Here is a 24,569-nt window from a genome sequence, read left to right on the forward strand (position 1 = left end):
TTTGCTTTGGAAGACCAGAGTATTAAGTTCTCCTAGACTCTACCTCTGACTCAAGTGAACCACCACCTTCTGTTGCAAATGACAGAGAATCTTATTTCTCTTGTTGCTAATATCTAGAGAAAGGAAAACAAACTTCCAAAGACCTGAAGTTAGAACCCATCCAATAAAAGCATCATCTAAGGAAATAAAATAACAAATTCCAAACACTCAGAGTCAAAGGCCATTTCAGGGAATATTATTGATGTTAAAAATGAACATACAAGTTTCCATATACTTGCTACCATTGGCATCAAATTTACCAACTGTCAGGGTCAGAAGTGAATTCTTCCCTTAGAAATTCCTGTTATCTTTACTGGCAGCAATAATTATAATTATATACATAATTATATGCATAATTTAAATACTATTTTGAACCTAAAGTAAGCATTTAAATTTAAAACAATTCAATAATTAAGACACTAGTTGCAGGACACTTGGTTAGACATTTAAGACACTATCCTTTTAAAATCTGGAAGATGGACACCTAGGAAAGTTAAGATAAGCACACACCCTATAAAGTACTATTGGAGAGAACATTATGTAATAAGAAAACAACAAATCAAGTACTGAGAAAGTAGCAAGGAGAATGATCAGAGAAGGCCTCATGAAAGATGGCAGTAGAAGCAGTTCTGGAAAATGAGGAACAGAAGGCATCCTAGGCAAAAGACATGGCAGGAACAGAGACCGGAAGGTGGCAAATCAGTAAGCGCTTGGCCAGTAAGCAGGCCAGTGTGGTTGGGGCACAGTGTGTGTGTAAGTATATATACAAAATGGGGTGATAAGAACCTAAAAACAGTTTCATATATCCATACCGAATTCAGTAGGCAATGGGGAATTATTCATATTATGAGTGACAAAATCAGAGCTGTATTTTAGGGAGAATAAGAGCGTAACAATGTATATAGGAAGAAGGAAACAGAAAAGGAGCCTGGAAAATTGTCACAGCAGTCCTTCCCTTGCCCCTTATTAAGGGCCCTCATTAGATCTTGGACCATCAAGAGGTATAAAGCAGAAGGTGTACTGAGTTGAAAAACTAGATCTAGGTCATAGTGATCTGGTTTGTCATTGTGTGGGTGACCTTGGGAAGTCATTTATCCTGAGTCTCAATTTCCCTATGTGTGAATCTATTAATTATTCTTTTTTGGAGTCAGGATCCATGGGATTCGGCAAATGATTAGATACTGGGAGTAGAGCAAAACAGCAATAAGAAATGGTTTCAAGTGATTAAAATAATAAGCAGCTACCATTTATTAAGCACTTCCTATGTGTCTGTCACTGTGCTGGGCACTTTACATAAATCATTTCATTTATTCCTTCCAGGAATCCCAAGAGGTATGTGTTCTTATTTTACAGTACAGAGAATTGAGAACTTTAATTAAGACTTAAGTAACTTGCCCAGGTTCAGGCAGCTAGCACAGTAACAGAACCAAAATAGGTGCCTAGGTCACTCTAAGTCTAAGGCCCTCTCTCCTTCCGCTGTATCATGCTGTTTTTTATGTGGTAGATGAACAAAGGTAACATTTTTCCTTGTGTTCCAAAGGAATCACTGCCTCTTTATCACCTTTTTGATGTACTAAAAGCCCTCAATGAGGATAAGAAACAAAGTGTGCACAAAAATATAATCTGATTTGCTGATCATTAAGTCATTCACTCAATCAAGTCCCATTTATTGAGCATCCTTCATACTTTGCTTGGTTCTAGTTATGGGGGATGCAAAGATGAGTAAGACTCATCTCTGTTCTCAACCCACTCACAAGCTAGTAAATAACACAAGTAATCAGGGAACTGGTATACAACGACAGAAGAGAATTTTGCATAAGAGACAATGGAGGCATATTATTGTAATTTTGAATTTCTGCTATTAAATCTTCACCTAGGTCACTGTATTTTATTTTACTTTTACAGACAGGGTCTTGCTCTGTTGCCCAGGCTGGAGTGTAGTGGCGAGATCATAGCTGACTGCAGCCTCTAACTCCTGGGCTCAAGTGATCTTCCCGCCTCAGCCTCCCAAGTAGCTGGGATTACAGGCATGAGCCACCACACCCGGCTGACCTAGGTCATTTTAAAACTATGTTTATGTGGTTTTTGAAAATATTTGTGTATTTACACACACACCCTTCAGAAAGTAAAGGCTAATGTTCAGAACAGAATGGAAAATTGGCCATGAACTATGATTATGTGTAGTGCCGCTACTGCCAAGACTAATTAGGTTATTAGTTTATTTAAGAAAGCATTCTGTCTTGATTAGTGCCATCTATTGTAATGGGTAAATAAAATGTATTTGAACTGTCATAAGCCTTGATTGCTATGGACATAAGCCAGTGTCATTAGATAGCAAGTGAAACACATAAAAATAAATTATACTGCATAAGGTCCTCATTGTTCCTCGAAAATAGTAGAAAAAAGTAAAATTGAACTCTTCAATAAGTACTTTGATAACTGACTATAATATCAACATAAAACATATAATGTGGGGTTGATTTTGCTACCCATAATTTCACTGAAGCCAGACTGAAAGGGCCCAAAACGCTAGACTACAGCATGTAAATTCCCACGGCCAGGAGTGAAAGCCACATGGGTCACTCCTGTTTGTTTCATGGGAGTAGGTTTTGCTAGGTGTAAAACAAGTATTCCAAACCATCTTCCTCTTCTCACTCACTCTAGGGATGAAAAATGTGTATCTGTAAGATAGCTGACAAATGGTTAGGAGATTGATCTGTGGTAACAAATCAAGAAATTGGCCCTTAAATCATTCTGTTGCCAAAGAATTAGCCTTTTAATTTGCAAAATAAAAATAATTTAGAAAGATTTTAAATATATTTCAGTATCTCTAACAAATCTCAAGTCAGACAAAAAAATACACTAGGTTGATTTATAAAGTAGGTAACTTTAACAACATATGGCTGGAACAATAAAATTTATCAATTTAATTCCTATTGGTTATTAAACAATTTTTTAAAATTTTGGTATCTATATCTTGGAAATGAGTTAGATCACATTTTGGCCCATAAATTCAATATAATCTATAATTATAGATGGAAAGATAAATATCACTTTTGTTTATTTTACTGAGTCTAAAAAACAATAAAAAATTTTAATATATCCTCGCAAATAGTAAAGCAACCAATTAAATGGGTGAAAAAGCTCAACAATCACAAATTAAACTCTCCATGCTGAAATGCAATTGTATAATATCCCACAACTCAAAAATACTAATTGAAAAACTATCCACTGTAATTGACATGAATCTCTCATTGAAGACAAACTGAAAAGAAGTCTTTTCTTAGGAGAGTCACAAAATACTTTTAGACAGAATCTCTCTTCCTTCCTTTCTTCTGTCTTCTTTTTTGAGGGGAGGGAAGACACAAAGACTGGAGGAGAATTATTAAGGAGAGAGGCTTTTAATGAAGACTATTAAAAGAAAGTACCAATAGTTTTCATTCATTCTCCTATACAACTGAAACCAAGGAACATGAATATTGGCAGGCAATGAGAATGTTTATTCAGGTTGGCTTAAACATTAAGCCAAATTGGATATCAAGGTAGTCTCTAAGATTACAATGGTTTGACTGTTTATGACTCAAGTGGTATAGAAAATGTAAAATGGGTTATTGTATTTACTGGGCAGTATTTGCATCATGCTAAACTAAGACTGACAACAGTTTAAGAACCAAAAAGAATTTGCATTCTGTGGTTGTGGTAACCATTCATATGGAAGTGGAAGGCTCCATCTTAATCTCTTCTTTTGATTGTATTTTGTAATAGAAAAGAAACAGTTTAAATGAACAAAGGTATAATGATTTCACACATATTTACAGTTTCTCCTGGTATAGCTTTATTTTTGGAAACAAATGAAAAAAATTCCCCCAGAACCCCCATTCTCCTAACTCCCCAGGGAATAAAGTTATTATAGGCTTTTCCTATTACTAAAAATTCTATTACAATGAATCTCTCTTTATCATCTCTGGATCAATACCATAATGTAATGTGGTTGAAATGACTGTTTCAGTAACCACTCAGGGGAGTATCAGAGCACTTTCTTTTCTTACAAGGAAATAAATTTAATGTTTTGTCTTAAGAAACAACCATTTGTACCAGTCAGAAATGAGCTAACAAGTACGGAGAAAGCTTCTCTGTTAAACATTTCTATTACTTTGTAGAAATCTTGGTACTGAGATTCTCAATTCTTCCACAGACCATTTCACACTTAATATACACTACTTAATGAATATATGCCCCTTCTAAATAATCTTGTGAGTTAACTGACCTTATTTCTACTGGAATTCTACCTGGCATTCTAGAAAAATAAATTTACTATAAAAAAATTTCACTCGATACATCTTAAATAAATTACAGTGTCTCATTTTAAATTTGTATTTGCTGTTGTTGTTCCTCTCATCTGTGTAACTTCTATTTCTCAGGAGAGGACTTCTAGTTACTGGAATTTTCATAACCACGTCAAGCTCCATGCTCTCTGAAGCCATATAAGATCTGCTCTGTATCAGGTAATGTCAAATAAAATCCCCAAGCAGTGCATGTCCTCTACTTATTATCGCCCAGATGAAAACAACTTCAGTAATTTTTGTCTTGGATTTAAATAGCCGTTCCATGTAAGCCTTCTACATCATGACTTTGGGAAACAATACAGCATTATTTTCTTCCTCTTCCTTAAAGTTGTCTATACTAAACACGGGCAAAAGACTTCTAACAAGACACATTCTAAACCAGAAACAAAGGAGATACCTAAATAACTGAAACGATACAGTAATTACATTCCCCATTATTTTCCTAAAACCATCATTTTCTGAGTCTGTTTCCATAAAAAAGAAACCATTCAAAAAAAAGAAGTGTGGAGAAGCAACAGCAGAGAAAAGGAGAGCTAAAAAATTCAAATACAAAACTGCTAGGCACAACCATAACAAAGCATGTGCATTTGAGTTTGAAAGGTAGTTAGGGAAGTATTAACAGATTCCTAGTGCTGTGAATAACTAGCCAGGTCATTAATTTAATTTTCACACCCTTCAAAGTAGGAGGCTGTCCCCCTAATTCCTACCCCCTATTGCTTCCCACTATTTGGTTCAGCATTTTAGGGGATGAATACCTCCCACCAGGACATACAGTACCCGGTTTAAATAGGTTTATCTCTCTCCTTAGCTAGTCCTGGAATTGCGCCTGAAGTTCAGTCCTGGTAGCTTTCAGGATGAGAAATCAGAAGTCTAATTGGAAAGATTCTCCTTTAATTTAGCTAATACATCTTTTTAAAATTCGGTTTGACCTTCCAACTATCTCCAACACATCAAAGTTAAACAGTACAGATTCCAAACCTAGTACATACAGTCCCTTTAAATCTGCCTTGTAAACATTGATACCGATATGTCGCCAAATCTGAAAAAGTTTCTTAGCTCCTTGTTGAGCTAAAATGAAGAATTAGTAGTCCAGGAAAATACAAGGGTCTATCAAAAAGGAACATCCTAATGAATCCAAAACGTGGGTCTCCAAAAGGATCCCTGTTCCTTTCAACTTCCTGCGGCGGGTTGAAGAAGCCCCCTACAACTTCTCACCTGACCTTCTCTTTAAGGTCATGAAGCCCCTCACTTTGGAGGCATCCACATCAAACTCTTAAGGAACGAATCGGAAGCCAGAGGGTCAGCGAGAAGAGGTCAGGCAGCGCAACCCTCTTCATCCTTCCAAGATCTCGGTCCTGCTGCCAGCGCGTGCGTTCCACTTCGGAGACGTTTCATTATATAATCCAGCTCCACTGTCCACCCCTCGTCCCGGGCTCACACACCACCCTCAGGCAGATCGCTGCTTGCAGACCCTGGGTCTACACTTGCCCGCGCTGCCTCCCGACGCCGCGACCCAGACCCACGTTCCCGCCGCGGCCGTCCTGGGAGGTCTCCACAACTCGGCGGGCGCGACCCCTCGCCGACTCCCTCGCCTCTCCGGAGCAGGCGGGCAGGGGGCCCGACCCGCACCCTGGGCGCCGCCGCCTCCCTCCCGGGCTGAGCCTCCAGCAGACGCTCCAAGCCCTGCTCCGGGTCCCCACGCTCATGCCTGCGGTCCTGAGCCCTCTGGGGGTCCCCTCCTCTCACCCTGCTGTCCTGGCCCCTCTCGGGGTCCCCTCCTCTCACTCTGCTGTCCTAGCCCCTCTCGGGGTCCCCTCCTCTCACCCTGTTGTCCTAGCCCCTCTCGGGGTCCCCTCCTCTCACCCTGCTGTCCTAGCCACTCTCGGGGTCCCCTCCTCTCACCCTGCTGTCCTGGCCCCTCTCGGGGTCCCCTTCCCTCACACCTGCTGTCCTGGCCCCTCTCGGGGTCCCCTCCCCTCACACCTGCTGTCCTAGCCCCTCTCGGGGTCCCCTCCTCTCACCCTGCTGTCCTAGCCCCTCTCGGGGTCCCCTCCTCTCACCCTGCTGTCCTGGCCCCTCTCGGGGTCCCCTCCTCTCACCCTGCTGTCCTGGCCCCTCTCGGGGTCCCCTCCCCTCACACCTGCTATTCTAAACCCTCTTGGGATTCCCTCTCTTCACATTCGCTGTCCAGTCCCCTCTCGGGGGTCCCCTCTCTTCAGGTCCACTTTCCCAGCTCCTCTCGGGGTCCCCTCCCCTCACCTGCTGTCCCAGTCCCTCTGGAGGTCTCCTCTCCCCAGTTTGCTGTCCCGGCCTCTCTGGGGGTCCCCATCCCTCAGACTCTCAGTGCCGGCCCCTCTCCGGGACCCTTCCCATCACCTGCTGTCCCGACCCCTCTTTACGACCCCTCCCCTCACCTAACTGTCCCGGCCCCTCTCGGGGACCCCTCCCCACACCTCCCTATTAGGGTCCCTCTTGGGGTGCCCACCCCTCACCCTACTGTCCCAGTCCCTCTCGGGGTCCCCTTTCCTCACATCCATTGTCCCGGCCCCTCTTGGGGACCCCTCCCCTCAGACTCTCAGTCTTGGCCACTCTCGGGGTCCTCTCTACTCAGACCCACTGTCTCGGTCCTTTTTGGGGTCCCTTCCCCTCAGCCCTCTGTCCGGGTCCCCCTCGGGGTCTCCTCTTCACAGCGAGCACTGTGAAGCTCACTCCCGGAACTCCCCTCACCCGGGTCCTCCCGGACCTCACTCCGCCTGGGGTCTCCTCTTCTCGGCTCACACTGTCACCGCCCCGTGCCCCGGTGCACTCACCTCAGACCTGCTGTCACCACTCCCGGGCCCGGCGTCGCCGCCGCCGCCGCTTCCTCTCCCACACTTGTTCCCGAGTCGCTCTCCTGAGGCTTGTCCCCCGGCGAATCCCCGGGTCGGCTTGCTGAGTGCCGGATCCGGCTGCGCGGAGCCTCCGCCGGCGGTCTCCGCGTCGCGTCCCACTCTGCACGCAGGACCCCGCCGCCCCGCGCCACACCGACCCTCCCGCGGCCGCCGCTGCTGCTGTCCGAGGTGCGTCTCCTGCCAGGGGTGACCAATCGCACCGGACTGCGCCGAGCGCGCTCCGCCTCGCCGTCTCAGTACGCCCGCCCCCTGCCCCCGACCACGCCCCCAGCTTGGCTCAGATAGGTTCTCGACTGACCTTCCCTGATCGGGAGGCACAGGGCCGGGGCCGGATATAGGTATTTGATTGGAAGCACCTGGGAAGCCGAGTGGTCGATGGAGCCCGAGGATTGGCGGAGTTGATGGAGGGCGGAACAGGGTGGGGCGGAGTTCCTCGGACACGGAAGACTTCGCAAATTTAGTTACCCACGGGCCCGCTTGGGGTGCGGTCAGTGTTGTTTATGCTGCTTTGGGGTCAAAGTTCATGGCATTCCTCCCCATGCCTTTACTTTTCTTGGGAGACTTCCAGAGGCCACCGTGTTAGAGTCTTTGGGGAAGACCCCATTCTCTCACTAAACCTTGCACAGCTTTCTTAGTAATTCTGCCATGCATTAACGTAGCATTTATTTGCTTAGGATTTGTAAATATTCCCTGGATTTAAACCATTTTATGCCTTTACTTGCGTTCAACAGACCTCAATTTAATGCCGTTGGGGAAAAATCTATTTTTGTAATACTAGATGCATACTTTGCACAAGTAAGCGTTCTAGACGGGTCACATTTTGATGGGTACAAGGACAAAGCTTTGGAAATAACTTAGCTTGTGAGTTTTGATGACAGTAGGAACAGGAGCTGTGTGGTAGGGAAACCTTGTCAGCTTTAGCAAGGTTTCAGCAAGCCTATTCAACGCAACATTTTTCAGGGCCACAGGTTTTGATGATTCTATGTGAACTAATGGCCAAAGGATAACGAGCTTTGACCCATGTGTACCCTGTGATAACCAGAGACCCATCTTGACTCAAGCTGAAAGACAGTGCCTGCCAGGGGCGAAAGTGCATCATGTTACTCAGACCCATTCGTTGTATTTTTGTGAAACTGGTTGTATTGATTAAATCAGCACCGGGAACTAAAAACTGTTTTCCTTTACCCCTAAACCCCAAGTAAGCTTATGGACTTTGACAATTTAGCATTTTCTGAAGAAATTGTTTCATTTCAGGTACACATTTTGATCCTAAGCCTTGTCACATGTATACAGGCCTCAGTTCTCAGAAAACCCTCCATTGTTAACGCTTTTTAAATTCCCACTGACAAAATTTGTGTTCTAAACAGTATATGTGTTGTCCCTAGTGTTTAAAAGTCATACCCCATTCCAATTTCAATGCTCCCCTTTAAAGTTTAAGTTTGGGGGTTAGGGTATGGAGAGAGGCCCTGGAGGCACAATAAGTTGTGTAAATGCACCTGGCAGGACTTCATTTTAAGTCGATTTGTGAAGCAGGTGTCTCCTGAGCAGTGTGGCTAACTGCCATTTTGGGAAGGGATGCAGAGAAAGATTTCAAGATGGAACTTGTTTTTGAGGGAACTTGATTTTTTACAGGCCAATAGAGACTGTCCCAAATCATCATGTTTAACAACTATAAAGCTTAGGTAAGACTGAAGCCATGAGAGAATTTTTTTTGAGTAGGTTCCCTTTCACTAAAGAGCATTTTTCAAAGAGTTCATCTTACTATTTCTGCAGTTGGCAGTTGGGATAGAAAAAGATGTGGTAAATTTTCACCACCCAAGACTTCAGTTGTGTCTGTTCATTACATATAAAAAAGAAATGCGTGACCATTAACAGATGCTGTTTGCAATCAAAAAGATAGAAATAAAACATAAGCATGATAAAAAACCCAACATCTTGAAAGGAAACCATTTAGCAATGAAATCAACTTTTTTTTTTGGATTCATTATATCAATGAACTCTGATTTGTAAAGTGTTGGTGCTTTTCTTGCTCTGTGATTATTGCTGCTGATAGGAACTCAAGCTACTCAATATAGTTGATTAAAAATAATTTAGATGTGATCTAAGAGTACAAAAAAAGAAAATGACTTCATCCTTTGGACAAGAGACAGTTCTGAAATCCTAGTTTAAATATAGATGGCCGACCTACAGTAAGCTCTGAGAATGATTATTATTGAGAAGGAGATTTGGAAGATCTCTGAGCTCCTGGAAAGACATCGCAGAATTCCATTCTAGAAATTCTTGAGTTTTGTTGGGAAGAAAAAGCCCTTACAAATAGAGCCACGACTTTAATTAAAACAAGGTAGTAAGAAATGTCAAAATAAATGGGATGGGAATAAACTTTTTCATTTTTAGGAGACTCCATGGGGTCCAATTCAGAGATAAATTTGATCGCAAAAGGTCTGAGAATTAGATTACAATACACCCTGGTTTTCACATCTGTGTTCAGCTTTATTACTGGTTACTTTTTCTATGGAGACTTGGGTGCAAGATAAAGAGTGGGGTTACTTTGGACAAACCATTAACCACCTCTAGTCCCTTTTCCTTATCCATTTTCTTGCTACATGCAACTAGACCACACTGTTTTCAGCAAAAGGGACACCCTAAATCTGTTCGTTCAGCAAAACTTACAACACGTGTCCCTCTTCTACTCAGAGGGATTCATACAAATTCATTCATGCAGATACTCAGCTCTCGTTTTGTGAGTTTCCACCTGGGCTGCCATGGGCTGGCTTACTGTAGCCAAATTACTTCCTGTAGGCAAATGCTCCACTCGCTCAATTGAGTGTTGGTTAGCAAGCTATTGGATTAGGCAAGAATATCTTTTAAAAAATTAATATTCAAGGAAATATGAGGCAGCTGTGCTGTGGAGGGCCCGGGTCTCCGAGTCTAGACTAGACGCTACTATATTTTTTAGGCAAATGACATCTTCTCATTTGTAAAATAGGGAGGACATCTTACCAAGTAAACGTATACAAACAGAAAAAATTCCCAAGAACTGGGAAAATACTGTTTTGCTGACCCCAGGATGGAATATCAGCATCTTTGTCTTTTAGTTCTTAATAAAGCTCCAAGTAGTCGGGGGAGGAGCCAGGATCCCTTTTTGCTGCATGATCACGCACACTCTGAATGTCTGGCTTTCCTGACCTATTAAGGGGACGGTTCATGTGGTTCACCTGCTTAAATTAGAGATCACCTTCACCTGCCATGGACCCTGCAAGCCCCCCGCCCCTCAGGTCGCTAACGATCCTAGCATTAGTTCTGTCTCCAGGCGCCGCCTGGCGGCTGCTTCCGGAAATCTCCTCTGCGCCGTGGGGTCCTGGCCGCAGCCAGGCCTGCCCAAAGATTTGCCTAACTCAAGAGAGCCTGCCTCCGCCCCCTACCCCACTACCGGTGAGGATTTTAAGACGGCGATGTCAGGGTTGATGTTGCGGCGAAGGGGGCGTCCGGCGGCTTCCCCACCTTCGCAAGGATGGCGGAGTCAGGCCGTCGTCGGGCAGCTCGCGACCCGGAAGTCGCCTGCGGCGCGAGGCCCCGGTTGCCGAGCGCGGGCGCGGGGGGCGGAGCTCGGAGGAGACGGGGAAGGGGTCGCCGCCGAGGCTCCCGCTCCTCGAGTTGGGGGCCCTCTCGGGCGCTGCTACGGGGACGTCGTGGCCCCAGAGCGCGTGGCCGCGGTCTCCCGGAGACACGCTCAGCTGCGGCCAGAGGCAACATGAGTGCGGCGGGGCTGTTGGCTCCGGCTCCAGCCCCGGCTGGGGCGCCGCCGGCCCCGGAGTATTACCCTGAGGAGGACGAAGAGTTGGAGAGCGCCGAGGACGATGAGCGCAGCTGTCGGGGCAGAGAGTCGGACGAAGGTGAGTCCAGTAGCTCGCTGGGCAGCCCCGGGCGAGGGTGGGACCGCTGGGGGAGGGGGTGGGGCAGCACGAGAGAGGGGCGGGGCGGCCTCTGGGGCTCGGGGCTGGCTGGAGGGGGGCAGCTGGGAGGAGCGGGGCTCCGGGAAGTTACCTCAGCCTGCGCTGGGGAAGCGGGGAAGCCCTGGGTACTTTGCGCCCAACCGTTATGGGAAGAAGAGACTTAGATGTTGTCAGAGCTGGAGGTCCCTTTAAGACTCTACCCCCGCCCCCAAGTGTTTGGTTGGAATGGAAAAGTCATCCATTTGACTTCAGCAAGCGTAGTATTTCCTTTTTTGTTCCCTAGAGGATCAGAGTAAAGCCCGGTTTGCTTCTCGTTCCCAAGTCGCTCTCCCCTTCCCCCCTTCTCCAGTGTATAAGTCAGCTCTACTTTGGCTGGTATAGTACAGAATTGAGAATGGCAGGTTGGTTAAAAGGACAGGACCTGGAGTCAGCCAGATCTGGGTTTAAATTTGGTTCTGTCACTTAACCCCGCTTTGTAACCTTGGGCAACTTGGGCTTTTCAGCCTCGGTTTACCCAACTGTAATGGGACTGTCAGCGCCTACTTTGTAGGGTAGGTGTGAGGATTAAACATGTGCATATTAAGTCCTGGCCTGGTACTTACACTAAACAGTAAATGTTTTCACCACTGGGGCAGTGGGGGAGGTGGGGATTTGGTTAATGGTGCCCAGGTGTTGTGTTTTCAGTTCCGTGCCCTTTATATTATCATTGCTGCCTCTTAGAACCTTGCTTTTCAAACTGGGCTTTACGGTTTGGCAAGTGTAGAGTCCTGTTTCGGAGGGATTGAGGAAGGAGCTGGCTGGAGGAGAAGGGTGAAGAGATAAGAAAAGTCCAGGAGAAGAAAGAGGAGATAAAAAGAGACTTATATCTGAGTGGAACATTCTGGCACAAAATAGGGCTGTGGAGCAAAAGCTACCCCAGCTGTTTGGAATGAAGAGTATGTTTTATTCATCTCAGTCTCCCAAGTGCCAAGTAATGTGGCTGGCTGGCACATGACAGGAACTCAGTGAAGGCCTCCAGACTGAAAGAAGGGAGAGTGGTTTGTGGAGATTTGGATATTTCAAAAGGCAGCTACATATGCAGGACATAAAGTTGAAGGAACTGATTACATTTGGTTTAACGACATTTGAAGACAAGGTTTAACTAGAGAGTTTGAATGTGAGTCATTTGCACTGCTTTTAATGCCCACGAGGGGGAGCAGTGAAACCAAAATTGATTTTTCCCCCCCTTCAAATACAGGGGCTGTTGAAATTATGTAGATACTCCAGCCATTTGCTTGTTCTAAGAACAGTGTTTAGAATGTTTTGAAACAGTTTTTGTTTGATCATCTTGCCACCTTCTAGTTTCCTTTAGTTGTAACTTTGAAAATATTTCAGTTATTTGTGTTGGATTCTCTTTTGTTACTGTATAGAGTTGGCTCTCCATGTCTGTGTGTTCCACATCTGTGAATTCACCCAACCACAGATTGAAAATATTCAGGGGGAAAAAATTGCATCTTTAATGAACCTGTACAGACTTGTTTTCTTGTCATTATTTTCTAGAAAATACAGTATAACAACTATTTACGTAGTATACACCTTATCTTGGGTATTATAAGTAACCTAGAGATGATTTAAAGTATATGGGAGAATGTAGGTTATTTGCAAATACTACGCTATTTTGTATCAGGGACTTGAGCATCCCAGGATTTTGGTATCCAAGGGAAGTCCTGGAATCAGTCCCCAGTGGATACTGAGGGACGACTGTGTATCTGATGTAAAAATGTGTGAAGAGTTCAAACTGGCATGTACCAGGAGAGAATGTACATACTAGGGTTTTTTGGTGTTTTTTTTTTTGGAGCGGTAAGGCTCAACTGCCTGTAGTATCGGGTCTCATGTCCACATTTCCTTTCCTGAGCTGCCATTCTTCTTGCTTCTGCAGAAATAACAGCCTTGACCATGACTACCCATGTCTGATGCACTCTATTCTGTGGCTGCACTTTAGATAAAAGCAAGCTCTTTGCATAAATCTGTGTATAAGTTGAAAATGGGATTTTCTTTTCAGAAGTACAGTTGTCCCCTGGTATCCATGGGGGATTGGTTCCAGGACCCCTATGGATACAAAAACCTGAGGTTGCTCAAGTCCTTTACAGTCGGCGCTCTCTATTTGCAGATTTTATGTCCTCAGATAACAGGGGCTGACTGTATTTAACATATTTTTGCTGATGACTTCATGCAGGCCTGCAATGAAATTCATTTTATAGGAGTTCATTAAGAGCTTAAGCTGTGTCAGGTGTCACCAACTTTCTGAGTTATAATTTTCACTAACCCTTCTTCCCACTTTTACTCAGATACTGAGGATGCTAGTGAAACTGACTTGGCAAAGCATGATGAAGAAGACTATGTAGAAATGAAGGAACAGTGAGTATGATTTTTGTGTTTCTTCTCTGGAATATAGACTTGACAACAAAATCTTTACACAGGGTGAACATCTCAAATCCAAAAATCTGAAACCTGAAATGCTCCAAAATCCAAAACTTCTTGAGTACCAGCATGACGCGCAAAGGAAATGCTCATTGAAGCATTTCAGATTTTTGGATTTGGGATGCTCAGCTGGTAAGTATAATGAAAATATTCTGAAATCCAAAAAAATGTGAATTACTTCTGGTCCCAAGCACTTCAGATAAGGGCTACTCAACCTGTAGTGACCTTCTGTGTATGTTTTTGACCATAGTGCTTCCAAAGACCACATAGATATGTACAATTTTCCCACTTTTAGTCCCATTTAATAGTCTCCCTGTTATAAGACTCTTGATTTTTAATTTTTTAATTTAAAGAAAACTTTTTTTGAGACAGTCTTGGTCTGTCGCTCTGGGTAGAGTACAGTGGTGTGATCATAGCTTGCTGCAGCCTCAAACTCCTGGGCACAAGCTATCCTCCTGCCTCAGCCTACCTAGTAGCTGGGAGTGCAGGAGTGTGCCACTGCACACAGCTAATTTTTTCTATTTTTGGTAGAGACAGGGTCTTGCTCTTGTTCAGGCTCATCTCAAACTTCTGACCTGGGGCAATCCTCTCACCTCAGACTCCCAGAGTGCTAGGATTGATTACAGGCATGAGCCACGACGCCTGGCCTATTTTTCATTTTTTTAGAGATGAGGGCTCACTCTCCCACCCAGTCTGGAATGCAGCCTTGAATGCCTGGGCTCAAGTGATCCTCCCACCTCAGCCTCCTGAGTAGCTGGGACTATAGGGGTGTGCCACCGTGCCCGGCTAAATAAGACTTTTTTGAGGGTGGGCTGGAAACGACCTTGAGAGAAATGATCACAGGAGAGGGAATAAGGCCATATAACAGGAGAGAACCTTTTACCACTTCATTTTTTTTAAGATATGAAAACTGGCATACAGAGAGGATAAATGATGTCTAGAAGCAGCGGGGTTCTCAGATGGCTCACTGAGCATCAGCTGTGTGCTAACCAACGTGCTGGGGGCTTGGACAGCTTAGGGAAACCAGGACTGGAAAGCAGGGCTGCTGGCTCTTGGTCCCGTGCTCTGTCCACATTTGCACTTGTCCTCATTGTCTTCAGACAGCCACAGCCAAACATGTCTAGAGAAACGGAAGCCCCACTCACTTTTAGCATACGTGCAGATGGAAGACCGTATAAAATACATTTAGTATGTATTTGTTGAATGTATTTGAGGATCTTGATTAGACTTTCATAATTCCTTGCCTTTAAATAATCTATATTCCTTTCCTTTTAGGTCCTATTTGTAAATTTTTTATGGCCATCTTCTGGAGTCTGTCATCCTTTTCATGCTTTAGAACCCAAAGGGGTAATTCAGCTAAGTCTGAACAGTGCCGAATAAAGAAGGATTCCTTTAATAATTCATAATGCTCTACCAGTTTTGTTCCTGAAACTCTGCTTTTTCTTCTCTTTGAAGCAAAAAGCTTGAATTGATTCACCTTGACCCATTTGAGATGTATTTTCACTTACCTGTTCTTTTTCTCATACATGGTTTTCACGGATCTGCTTTTTTTTTTTTCTTCTGTTTACTTCTTCAGTCTGTCGGTATTCTCTTTCAAAGATAGACTCAGACTGCAAAGGTATTGGCTGGCACCCTCAATGTGGTGAAAGATGTAATGCCTTGGGTTCCAGATACTTCTTGGCATGGTTTACTGATCCATTCCCTCTCCTCTGAATATGTTTAAGCAGTTTGAGATGATTTTTTAATTGATTGTTCCCTTTTAGTATTTGATGATATAGAAAATAATTTTGATTAGAATTGAAGGCCTTGTGTGATTCAAGGTGGGCATTGAGAGTACATCAGAATCTGCCCTAAAAGCATCAGACCTGGGTGATTCTCAGATTCTGCCTCCCTTTTCCTCCACCTGTAAAGAACTGGGTTGTATTTACAGCTTTTATTTGAGTAATCAAAATGTTACTGTGCCTGTGTGCTTGCTTTGGTAACACATATACCAGAAGGTTATTGTGCCTGTTGTGTGTGCGACACGGTTCTTTCAGGTTGAGAATCCTGTTTTTGTCACTGTGAAATCGGAGGTGTTTTTCAGGTAGGAGGAAAAATATTGCCGAAATGGGATTTACTTGTGGACTCTACCATCAAACAGACTTGCTGGAGTGTATAATTGCCTATAATCCATTAGATGTGAGAAGAAAAAAGTAACATGCCAAGTTCTTTTGCTTTGTGTGTGCTGTGTGTTCTCATCCAGCTGGGGTTACAAATAAGTGCTGCATTTTAACTTTTGTTTCTGAATTACTGTTATTTCTCTGATCCTAAAAGAGCAGTACTTTAAAAAGTGACGTGAAGGTTTATTGACTTAGTGCTTACACTTTCTGTATAGAAAAAGATGCTGAGGGCATAATCTTACTCCTTTGGAATTTTATAATCTAATTGTAGAGTTGATATAAGAGTTGTGTTTAATGCCATTTCTCCATTTTTGTCTGCATATGTGTTACTTATGCTTCAAAATCCAGAGGACAGTAACATCATACTTTCAGTTTTTCTTTGTGTGTTCTCGCCTGTTTATTAGTGTCATTTATTAAAAAAATCTGTCTTCATAGTTGCAGATTTAGACTGATTCTTGAAAGTTGGGATAAGTCAGGAGAATCTACAAAATTAGGATATGATTCAGGGTTCTTGTCCCTTTCTGGTCCCTGTAGCTACTGGTATATTTTAAACCAACTAGCTGACTTTAGTTTCCTCTCTCCCCTGAAAGATGTTAATGACATTCCCAGCAGTTCTGTGGGTAGATAATTTTGGAATTGAGTGTTGAATGTTTTTATCTTTCAGTGTGGCTTTTTTTTTTTTTTTTGTAGGATGTATCAGGACAAACTGGCTTCTCTCAAGAGGCAGTTGCAACAACTACAGGAAGGTTGGTGTGTGGTTGAATCTTTTGTTTGTAAATATACTTCTTAATATTACAAACCCTTGAAATCTGTATTTCACTTCTTTGTGGGAGTGATTTAAAATTTGGTCTATTTGATTTTAGTGACCCAGTACACATTTTGCTATCTTTTGCTGTCAGTAAAGTGGTGATTTTCAAACTTTTATTTTTAATTAATTTATTTCCAATACATATCAAGTGCTTTCTTCAAATGAAATCTTATTCGAGACTTTCTATGGAGCATGAGTTGAAAATCACTGTGCCTAAAGCTAGATATTTTTAGAAGGGACATTGTTACCAAAGAATAAAGTTTTACTATCCTTTTTAAACCAAGAGTTAATGAACTGTGGATTATCTACACTGTGTTTTCTCTTTTTTTGCTTGGTAAATTAAAAGTGGGTCTGTCTCATCAAGTGCTGCTGGCTGCTAAAGGCAGTGTGGCATGCGGGGGGGGCGGTAAGAGCGCAGGACCTCAAGTTCTGTGAGGGGTTTGAGTCCTAGTTTCACTACATTCTAATAATGTGACCTTGGGCCAGCCACTTTCTTTCTTGCTTAATCTATTTTATGATCTGTGAAATGAAGAAAATAATAGTAGGTGAGATTATGCATGAGGAGTACCTAGCACAGTGTTGGGCACATCATGAGAACTTGGGGACAATTAGCTGCTGCCATTAGCTCTTTGGCTTCATATGGTGGAGTTCCCTCATCAGTGAAATTGCTTTCCTACTAGGTTCTTTTATTGCTTGAGGGTGATCTACTCCGTTGGATGAGCCCACGGACAAGCATTATGATCAGAAAATAATTCCCCCTACAAATCGTCCCCCTCATAATTAGCTCCTCTGGGGGAAGAGCAATGAACTGGGTAGAGATTTGGTTAGAATCTATACCTGAGCTATCTAATACTGTGTCACTAGCTATTTGTGGCTATTTAAATTTAATTAAATAAAATTAGTAATTCGGTTCCTCAATCGCACTAGCAAATTGAAGTGCTAAAATAGCCACACGTGGCTAGTGGCTACCATATTGGACAGTGCAAATGTGGTACATTTCCACTGTTGCAGCAAGTTTTGCTGGACAATGTTGACCTGGACCTTACTGAAGAAGAATGAACCCTTTCCAGGAAAGGGAGGCCTATGACTCAGACTATTGCAACAAGTGATCAGAATCAGTTGGTGTCAGTACCTTTCCACTCCCCCTCAGTCCCTAGAGAGTCTCGATGTACTAGGTCGAGGTGGACTCAGAATAGTCCCCAGGTGGTTTCTGCTGTGTGCCTTGGTTGAGAACCAGAGTCCAGTTAACTGCTGAGGTGTAGCTTTCCTCGGTTTGTGTTTTACTGTGTTGTTACTAAAAGCAGTCACTGTTAGTGCTAGAGAATGATTTTAGAAAACAAAATGTAGAATCTTCAAAATAACTTTATTTTTTACATGCTCAAAATCAGGTACATTACAGGAATATCAGAAGAGAATGAAAAAACTAGATCAGCAGTACAAAGAGAGGATACGAAATGCAGGTAAGGCTCTTTTAAATGGAAATGAATCATTTTCAAACTTTCCACCATTTGCTGATCATTGATGTAATGTGGCCCTAAGTGCTATTCTCCAAAACATATTTCAGATATTCCACTGGAGGGAGAGAGTTTAGGGGAAGAGAGACTCCAAAGCTACAGTTATGTAAAATTATTTCATCTTTTCTTCCAGTTACCAAAGAATGGTCCAGTACTCAGGGGTGTCAGTGGTGACTCCTTGTGGTCAGGTTGTTCTCCCTGGTACCCCAATGGTAGTCTTGCACCTTCCTGCTCGTGGCCCACATGACTGGCCTAATGGGCAATCAGAAGTGCTGATGTGGAAAAAGGAGTGTAGGTTGTGTTAGTCCTGCTTCAAGTTTGTTTCAGTATTCTGTGCTGGGGAGGAGGCATCCTCTTTTTAATTCCCCAAAGTACTGTGTTATAAGCATTTAGAGAAAAAGCACGCTTCTGATCTGCTGTATACAGTAAATGTATTTGTTCAACAAAAATGTGTGTGCATGTGCCATGTCTAAGCACTGAGCAGTATAATGTCGTGTAACACATTGACTCTAGGAAACTCACCGCTGCGTTCACAAGAGATCCACATGAGTCACATTAAGGAACAATACGAGTTAAAGAATCATGCAGAAAGTGAGATGTGACACCTGTTCAGAGTGTGTAAACATGGGTCCCTGAGCTTACAGGAAATCTTTTGTGTGTGTTGAATTTTAAAGCTCGCCATCATCCAGCATCCTGGGTGCCAGCAGGGTGGATGCTCCCCCGATGGTGGGTGTTGAGTTTTAGATGGTGGCTGCATGCCTTTCCTTGTGCTGCCGTCCTCTTGGGTTCTGATCCAGCGACTTTCCAACCTTGTATCGATGGAATCCTTCACTCTCTCCCCCCAGTGAGAAGATGTCCAGTGTACACTAACAGATAGAAAAGCATCTGAAGGGTGTGGGGGCACTGGGAAAATGGAGACACAGCCATTAACCCTCTGCCCTTCCACCTCCTGCCGGCCCCTCCCATTGTCCCCATTCTACTCTGAGTTCCTGTAGCACCTCCGTGGGACATCTTTAAAATCCTCAGCCCTCTTCCTAGACTTCCCCTTTAGCAGGTAAAGGAGGTGGCATTGTGGAAGGAGAGGGTCTTAGGTTCAGATCCCCTCTCTATCATTTTACATCTGTGCCTTTTGCTCTTGAAGCCTCAGTTTCCCCCCCTGCAAAGGGGAGCACTAATACCTCATGGACTCAGTATAAGATGTAAATAAGGAAAAAAATTGATGTGAGCCATTTTTCTTAAGTTAGAACAGCAGGCTGAGTATTGAGTTGTTTTCATTCTGCTCGCAGACTCTCAATCCTGTCCTCATGTGTTCTTTCATAAACATTTCTTTCCTCCAGGTAAAAATGCAGAAGGGCTCCTAAATCAGTCACTACCTCAGCTTTAAAAAGCACATTCTGTGCAGCGATAATCCACCTGCTTTAGTAGTGTCTGGTATCTGGCTGCTTTAACTAAAATTACAAGCACTACCTCTAAGTGCTAATTGTCATTTTGAGTTGCTGGTACAGTATGTGATTTCTCGGAATGGCACAGGACTTCAGCACTCTGGCCTGTTCATGCGTGGTGTACGTCTGAAGCAGTCATAAGAGTGAGGCATGTTGGGCTCGGTGTGCCTGGGCTCCTGTGTCCAGTGAGTCCTAGTGTCAAAGTGGGTAGGGCTTCTGGGGATTAGAAAATCAGTGTGCTATCTTTTTCCTCAATTAATTTTCTCGCTCAACAACTGTTAATTGGCATCTGGGCTGTTAATCTGGGGTTCCTGGAACTGTCAAAATTCTATGGAGTATTCATGCGTGGCATATGTGCTTTTTTTCTGGGGAATGGGTCTGTAGAATTTACCAGGTTTGCAAAGGGGCCCCTGATATAATAGAGGGTGAACAGTACCCCCTGGAGTTACTGGTCTACCGATAGTCTTTGTGGACTGTATGTAGCAGACCCACTGTCACCCAGAAGAGATTGGAAGCCACAGACCTATTTTGTTCCAAGTACATACAGGGTTTGCAGAGGGGATTGTAAGCTAGTACCAATCTAGTGGTAGAGGGAGCTGCTGGGTAAAGTGTTCCTAATCACCTGGCACACAATGGGTACTAAATAAGCTGTTGAATACTGTTGGGTGGATACTTTAAGGTGTCTGAGAAGAACTGTATGAGTGAAGAGTAATCAGAAAAGGCCTCAGGGAAGGGGCTACATTTGATCAGAAACTTGGGAGTGTGATCAGAGAGACCAGAGAGCAGAGTGTGGTGGCCTGATAGTGAAGCCCGGGAGGACTCAGAACTTCTGTCCTGTGGATTCCTTGGGAGCGCCCTTACTGCACAGAGCCCTTCATACGATGCTTTAAAAACATCAACACGAACTCTGCTTTTGGAGGAATTGCATTGTTTCTTCTTGACCCACCCTGCTATTTTCAGGCCTGTCAGAGGGTGTGGACTGAGTGAAAAAAGGGATAACTTTTATTTTGCCAGGGTAGTTTGGTTGCTGCTGCTCGAGTTTTGCCCTCAGGCAGAACTGCCAGAGCAGATCTGTTCAGGGTCAAGTTTTAACTAGACACCTAACTTCTTGCATCCTTTACTTTCATACATATCAGCATTTTAACTGACAAAAACATTTGCTTTGTGTATTGTGCTTTCAGGAAGCAATTACTGCTTGTAAATGAATGCTAACATCACTGTCTAGAAAGGTGACATAGCCTAGCGAATCTAATTGCACTTTTTATCTCTTTCAGAACTCTTCCTCCAGCTGGAAGTAAGTATCACGGATCTTTGGGGTTTGTAGGCTCTTTCTGAGACTGGAATCTTGCTCTCCAGTCTGGTGACCTTTCTATCTGTCACCAAATAGATAGTTTGGAAGCCTTCATCACTGTTCTGTTAGACTAAAGGACATTATCACAATTCAGACATTCTGTCTGTTCATTTTCTGATTGGGCAGCCTCTGCTTATCACAGAGGATTAAAGAATACTCACCCCTCACTGCTTTCTTGTTGACTTTTATTTCACATTAAAGCTGTTCGGAAATATGTCTGAATTATAATGGCCTAATAATTTGATATTGGTCCTTGAAGCAGCCTAATCTCTGAATTCTGTTCTGTTTACAGCTGAAACTCTCTAGGCTAGTAAGAAAGATTTTTAAATTTTTCCTTTCATTCCATGGACACCTGTGTGCTGCTTCTCTGTCAGGATCGGTGCTACAGTATAGAGATGAGGGCCTGAGTCTCGAATGGTGTAGTGCTCCCAGGGTGGCTAGCATGTGTGTGTGTGTGTGTTTGGTCGGGGGGTACATTTTGTGAAGGTCATGGTTTTTCAGAGCCACATTATTGGAACACATTTTAGTTCAGTTCAATGCACATCATCAGTCATAGCCAAGTGTCACACAGTCTGCTGCCACAGGCCTCCATAGGCCCCCTCGTTTGTCACTTACTACAATGGTGAGATTTTAAATGGTGCATGTACAGTTTTTATTTAGTATGCTATTGATGTTAGAGTATTTCAGGGTTCAGGCATTTAATAAGTGATCTACTATAGCAGTTATTTTTTCTTGCTGTAAGTATCAAAAAATAATAGTAACTCACACCATCTGGCCTCAATATCTTGTAATTTTGAATATAGATATTTCATCTGGAATCTGTTTTCCTTTGAAGTTGTATCTTTAAAAGGAATTATTTACTATCTTTGAGAAATTTGTTTTTGTTTAATATAAAAGCTGTAAAATATAAGATGGAAAAGAGAAAATACCTGAATAGCAAGTGATGTGTACTCAAAAAACAAGCAAAAGTCGTGTGGTTTGATTTTTGTGGTTTTCATTGGAAAACTTGCTCCCAGACACCCTGTTACTGCAACTGTGTATGTGAATGAACCTATAGTTCCCATGTTTACAATAAAGGCGTTTTCTTTGCTGTTCAGGACAGAACCAGGCTTCTTTCTGGTTGCAGCCCTGGCTCCCAGGCCATGTCCTCCTAGCCTATGTTTCTCTTTTGCTCAGACGGAACAAGTGGAAAGAAATTACATTAAAGAAAAGAAAGCAGCAGTGAAAGAATTTGAAGACAAGAAAGTTGAGCTGAAAGAGAACCTGATTGCTGAGCTGGAAGAAAAGAAGAAGATGATTGAAAATGAAAAGCTGACAATGGAACTCACTGGAGGTATGAAAGCCCCACTGGGCGGGGTCCTGAGAGCCCTGAGGGGGCTGCAGTTACTGCTTCCCTCTTGTATCTCAAAAGCAGAGTAAGGTGAAGGAAAGTGGACTTTGACCTCACAGATCAGAGTTCCAGCTCCACCTTATATTGGCTGTGTGACCTTAGTCAAGCTGCTTAACTTCTCTGAGTCTGTTTCCTTCACTTTAAAATGGGGCTGATCATACCCTATCTCACAGAGTTGTGGTTAGACATGAGTGCCTAGTATAGTGTCCTGTACATAACAGGTATTCAATAAATGGTAGATCTTTAATAGTAATTGCAATCTCTGGCTCATGCTCTTAATTCTTGGGTCATTTGCTGTTTGTGTCTTTGTTGTGTTCCCAGATTATTTACCCAACTCCATCTCTGGTGATGGGAATTCGCTGCTTTTCCTGTCTGCCTTAATTACAGGAAAAATATTGTCTTCCTTTCACCTAGATGTGAGAACAAAGGCTTTCGACTGTGTCATCTGTGGTATTAGATCTCCTCTGCCAGGTGTTACTGTGAACATTTCAGAAAGACTTGATACCGTTCCAACAGTGTAGCTAAACTTAAGTATTTTCCTATAAAGGTAGTAAAGTTGCATGAGACTCAGGGCAAATCCCTTCCTAGCCTTCTAGGGGTTAGTAAATCCACATATGGAAACTCAGCAGGTTGTAGGCAAGTCGAAGGGAGAAACAATATGGGCCGCCTCCTCTGTTGCCATAGGCAGACTGATGGATCCTAGAAGGATACAGGGAACTAGCTTGAACTCGCTATTTTGGAACTTGGCAAATACTGCAAGGCAAGTCAGTGGTGAGTTTGTCACTTGATTATGGAGGTGGCCTGCCTCCTGTACACCCCAAAATTTAACTCATAATTATGTTGGGAAGGCACTGGGGCTCTGGCATGTCTCATTTTAGCGGGGTGTCATAGGAAATGCAACGTTTCTATGGAAGTTCTTGGGGCTGACTTTGGAATTAAACCTATCTAGTTAAGATCTGTGTTTCCCCCTACATGTGAACCATCCTGGCCCTCTGTTTGACACAGACTCTGGCTCCAGTCCCCATGGTACACTAAAGAGAGCGTGGTTGTGCTTGCGGTGGAGTCTGACTCTTGAAAAATCTCTCCTCTGATAGCTTCCTCATTGAAAGACTTGGCAAAAGAAGTGAGTTCCTTGAAGGCCTCTGAAAGAGGCTCAGAAATGTTTTTTTTGTGTGTGTGAGATTGAATGCTAAAACAGCAGCTTCCGACAGCACCGTCTTGTTCTTGTTGCAGTGCTTTGAGACAGGTAGCACTGTGGGGCCTTGTCTGGTGCCTGCCTGCCTGCTTTTTGACCTACACACCATTTTCTTTGATGATGGTGGAGACTGGCATTGATGCCTCATTGCTCTCTGCTAGTGCCACCAGATGTTTGGGAGCCTTCATTAGGCTATTGGGAAATATTGTCAGTTTATAGCTGCTCCCTTTCCATGTGCAGGGAAGGGTATCATCACCTTACTTGTGATTTGGCATCCTGATTATTAACAAGCGATAGACGTTGTTTGGCCAGGCTGTTTTACAGCCAGAATCTTAACGGGGACAGTAGGCATCCTCGGTGACTTGAGGCTGAGTCTGCCAGGGTAGAAAAGACAAATAAATGTGGAGAAATCATTTGTAACACAGTAGAAATAGATTATAGAAGTACTTAAAGCTAGCAATGGGCATTAAAGGTACCAGTGTCCTTCCTCAAGCCATTTGGTACCCTTGGTATGGAAGGCACTGCCAAGGTAATGATAGAGTGTTGGAAGAAAAGGCACTGGAGCTAGAAGGGTAATTAGCCCTTCCACAGATGGTGCTGCTATGGTGTTGGATTAAAGGCCTGATTTCATTCCTCTAATTGAGTGACTTATTTCACCTTTGTGGATTGATGCCCAGTATTAATGTTGCCCAGCTCTGCACCAAAAAGATATTTTTTAAAGTCTCCCTTTCTGGTTCAACAGGAAGATATCTGGAAAAACAAAGTAGAATAAGAGGCTGATGAGAAGCATAGTCCAGATAACCCACCGGAAACAGGTGTATTTGGCAACCTGCCTGTCCAACCGTGGCTTAAAGCATTTACAGACCTCCGTAGGAATTGGCAGGACGTACTTTTCACCACCCAGACCTCTTGTGGAGAACTTACGGAAACTGGGCTGTACAGGTGGAAAGGTGTACTATAGATAAAGGAGCTAGAATGAGTTATAGGTCAGTGCTTCTCCAGCTGTTGTGTGTATATGGAT

The 24,569-nt window shown here is 43.5% G+C and overlaps 1 protein-coding gene across 1 annotated transcript in view; it reads left to right on the forward strand.

The window, feature by feature from the left end:
* The first annotated feature begins 10,849 nt into the window (after positions 1–10,849).
* SUDS3 (suppressor of defective silencing 3 homolog (S. cerevisiae)) overlaps positions 10,850–24,569 on the forward strand; it is a 31,284-nt gene continuing 17,564 nt past the window's right edge. Inside the window, exons 1-6 of the mRNA XM_012650233.1 lie at positions 10,850–11,169; positions 13,557–13,626; positions 16,539–16,594; positions 18,045–18,116; positions 20,887–20,906; positions 22,140–22,296. Of these exons, the coding sequence (XP_012505687.1) occupies positions 11,028–11,169; positions 13,557–13,626; positions 16,539–16,594; positions 18,045–18,116; positions 20,887–20,906; positions 22,140–22,296 (517 nt within the window). The 5' untranslated portion in view covers positions 10,850–11,027. The remainder of the gene's footprint in view (positions 11,170–13,556; positions 13,627–16,538; positions 16,595–18,044; positions 18,117–20,886; positions 20,907–22,139; positions 22,297–24,569) is intronic.

The sequence above is a fragment of the Propithecus coquereli genome, unplaced genomic scaffold, assembly GCF_000956105.1.
Source record: "Propithecus coquereli isolate 6110/MARCELLA unplaced genomic scaffold, Pcoq_1.0 Scaffold314, whole genome shotgun sequence".
In the NCBI taxonomy this organism is placed as follows: Eukaryota; Metazoa; Chordata; class Mammalia; order Primates; family Indriidae; genus Propithecus; species Propithecus coquereli.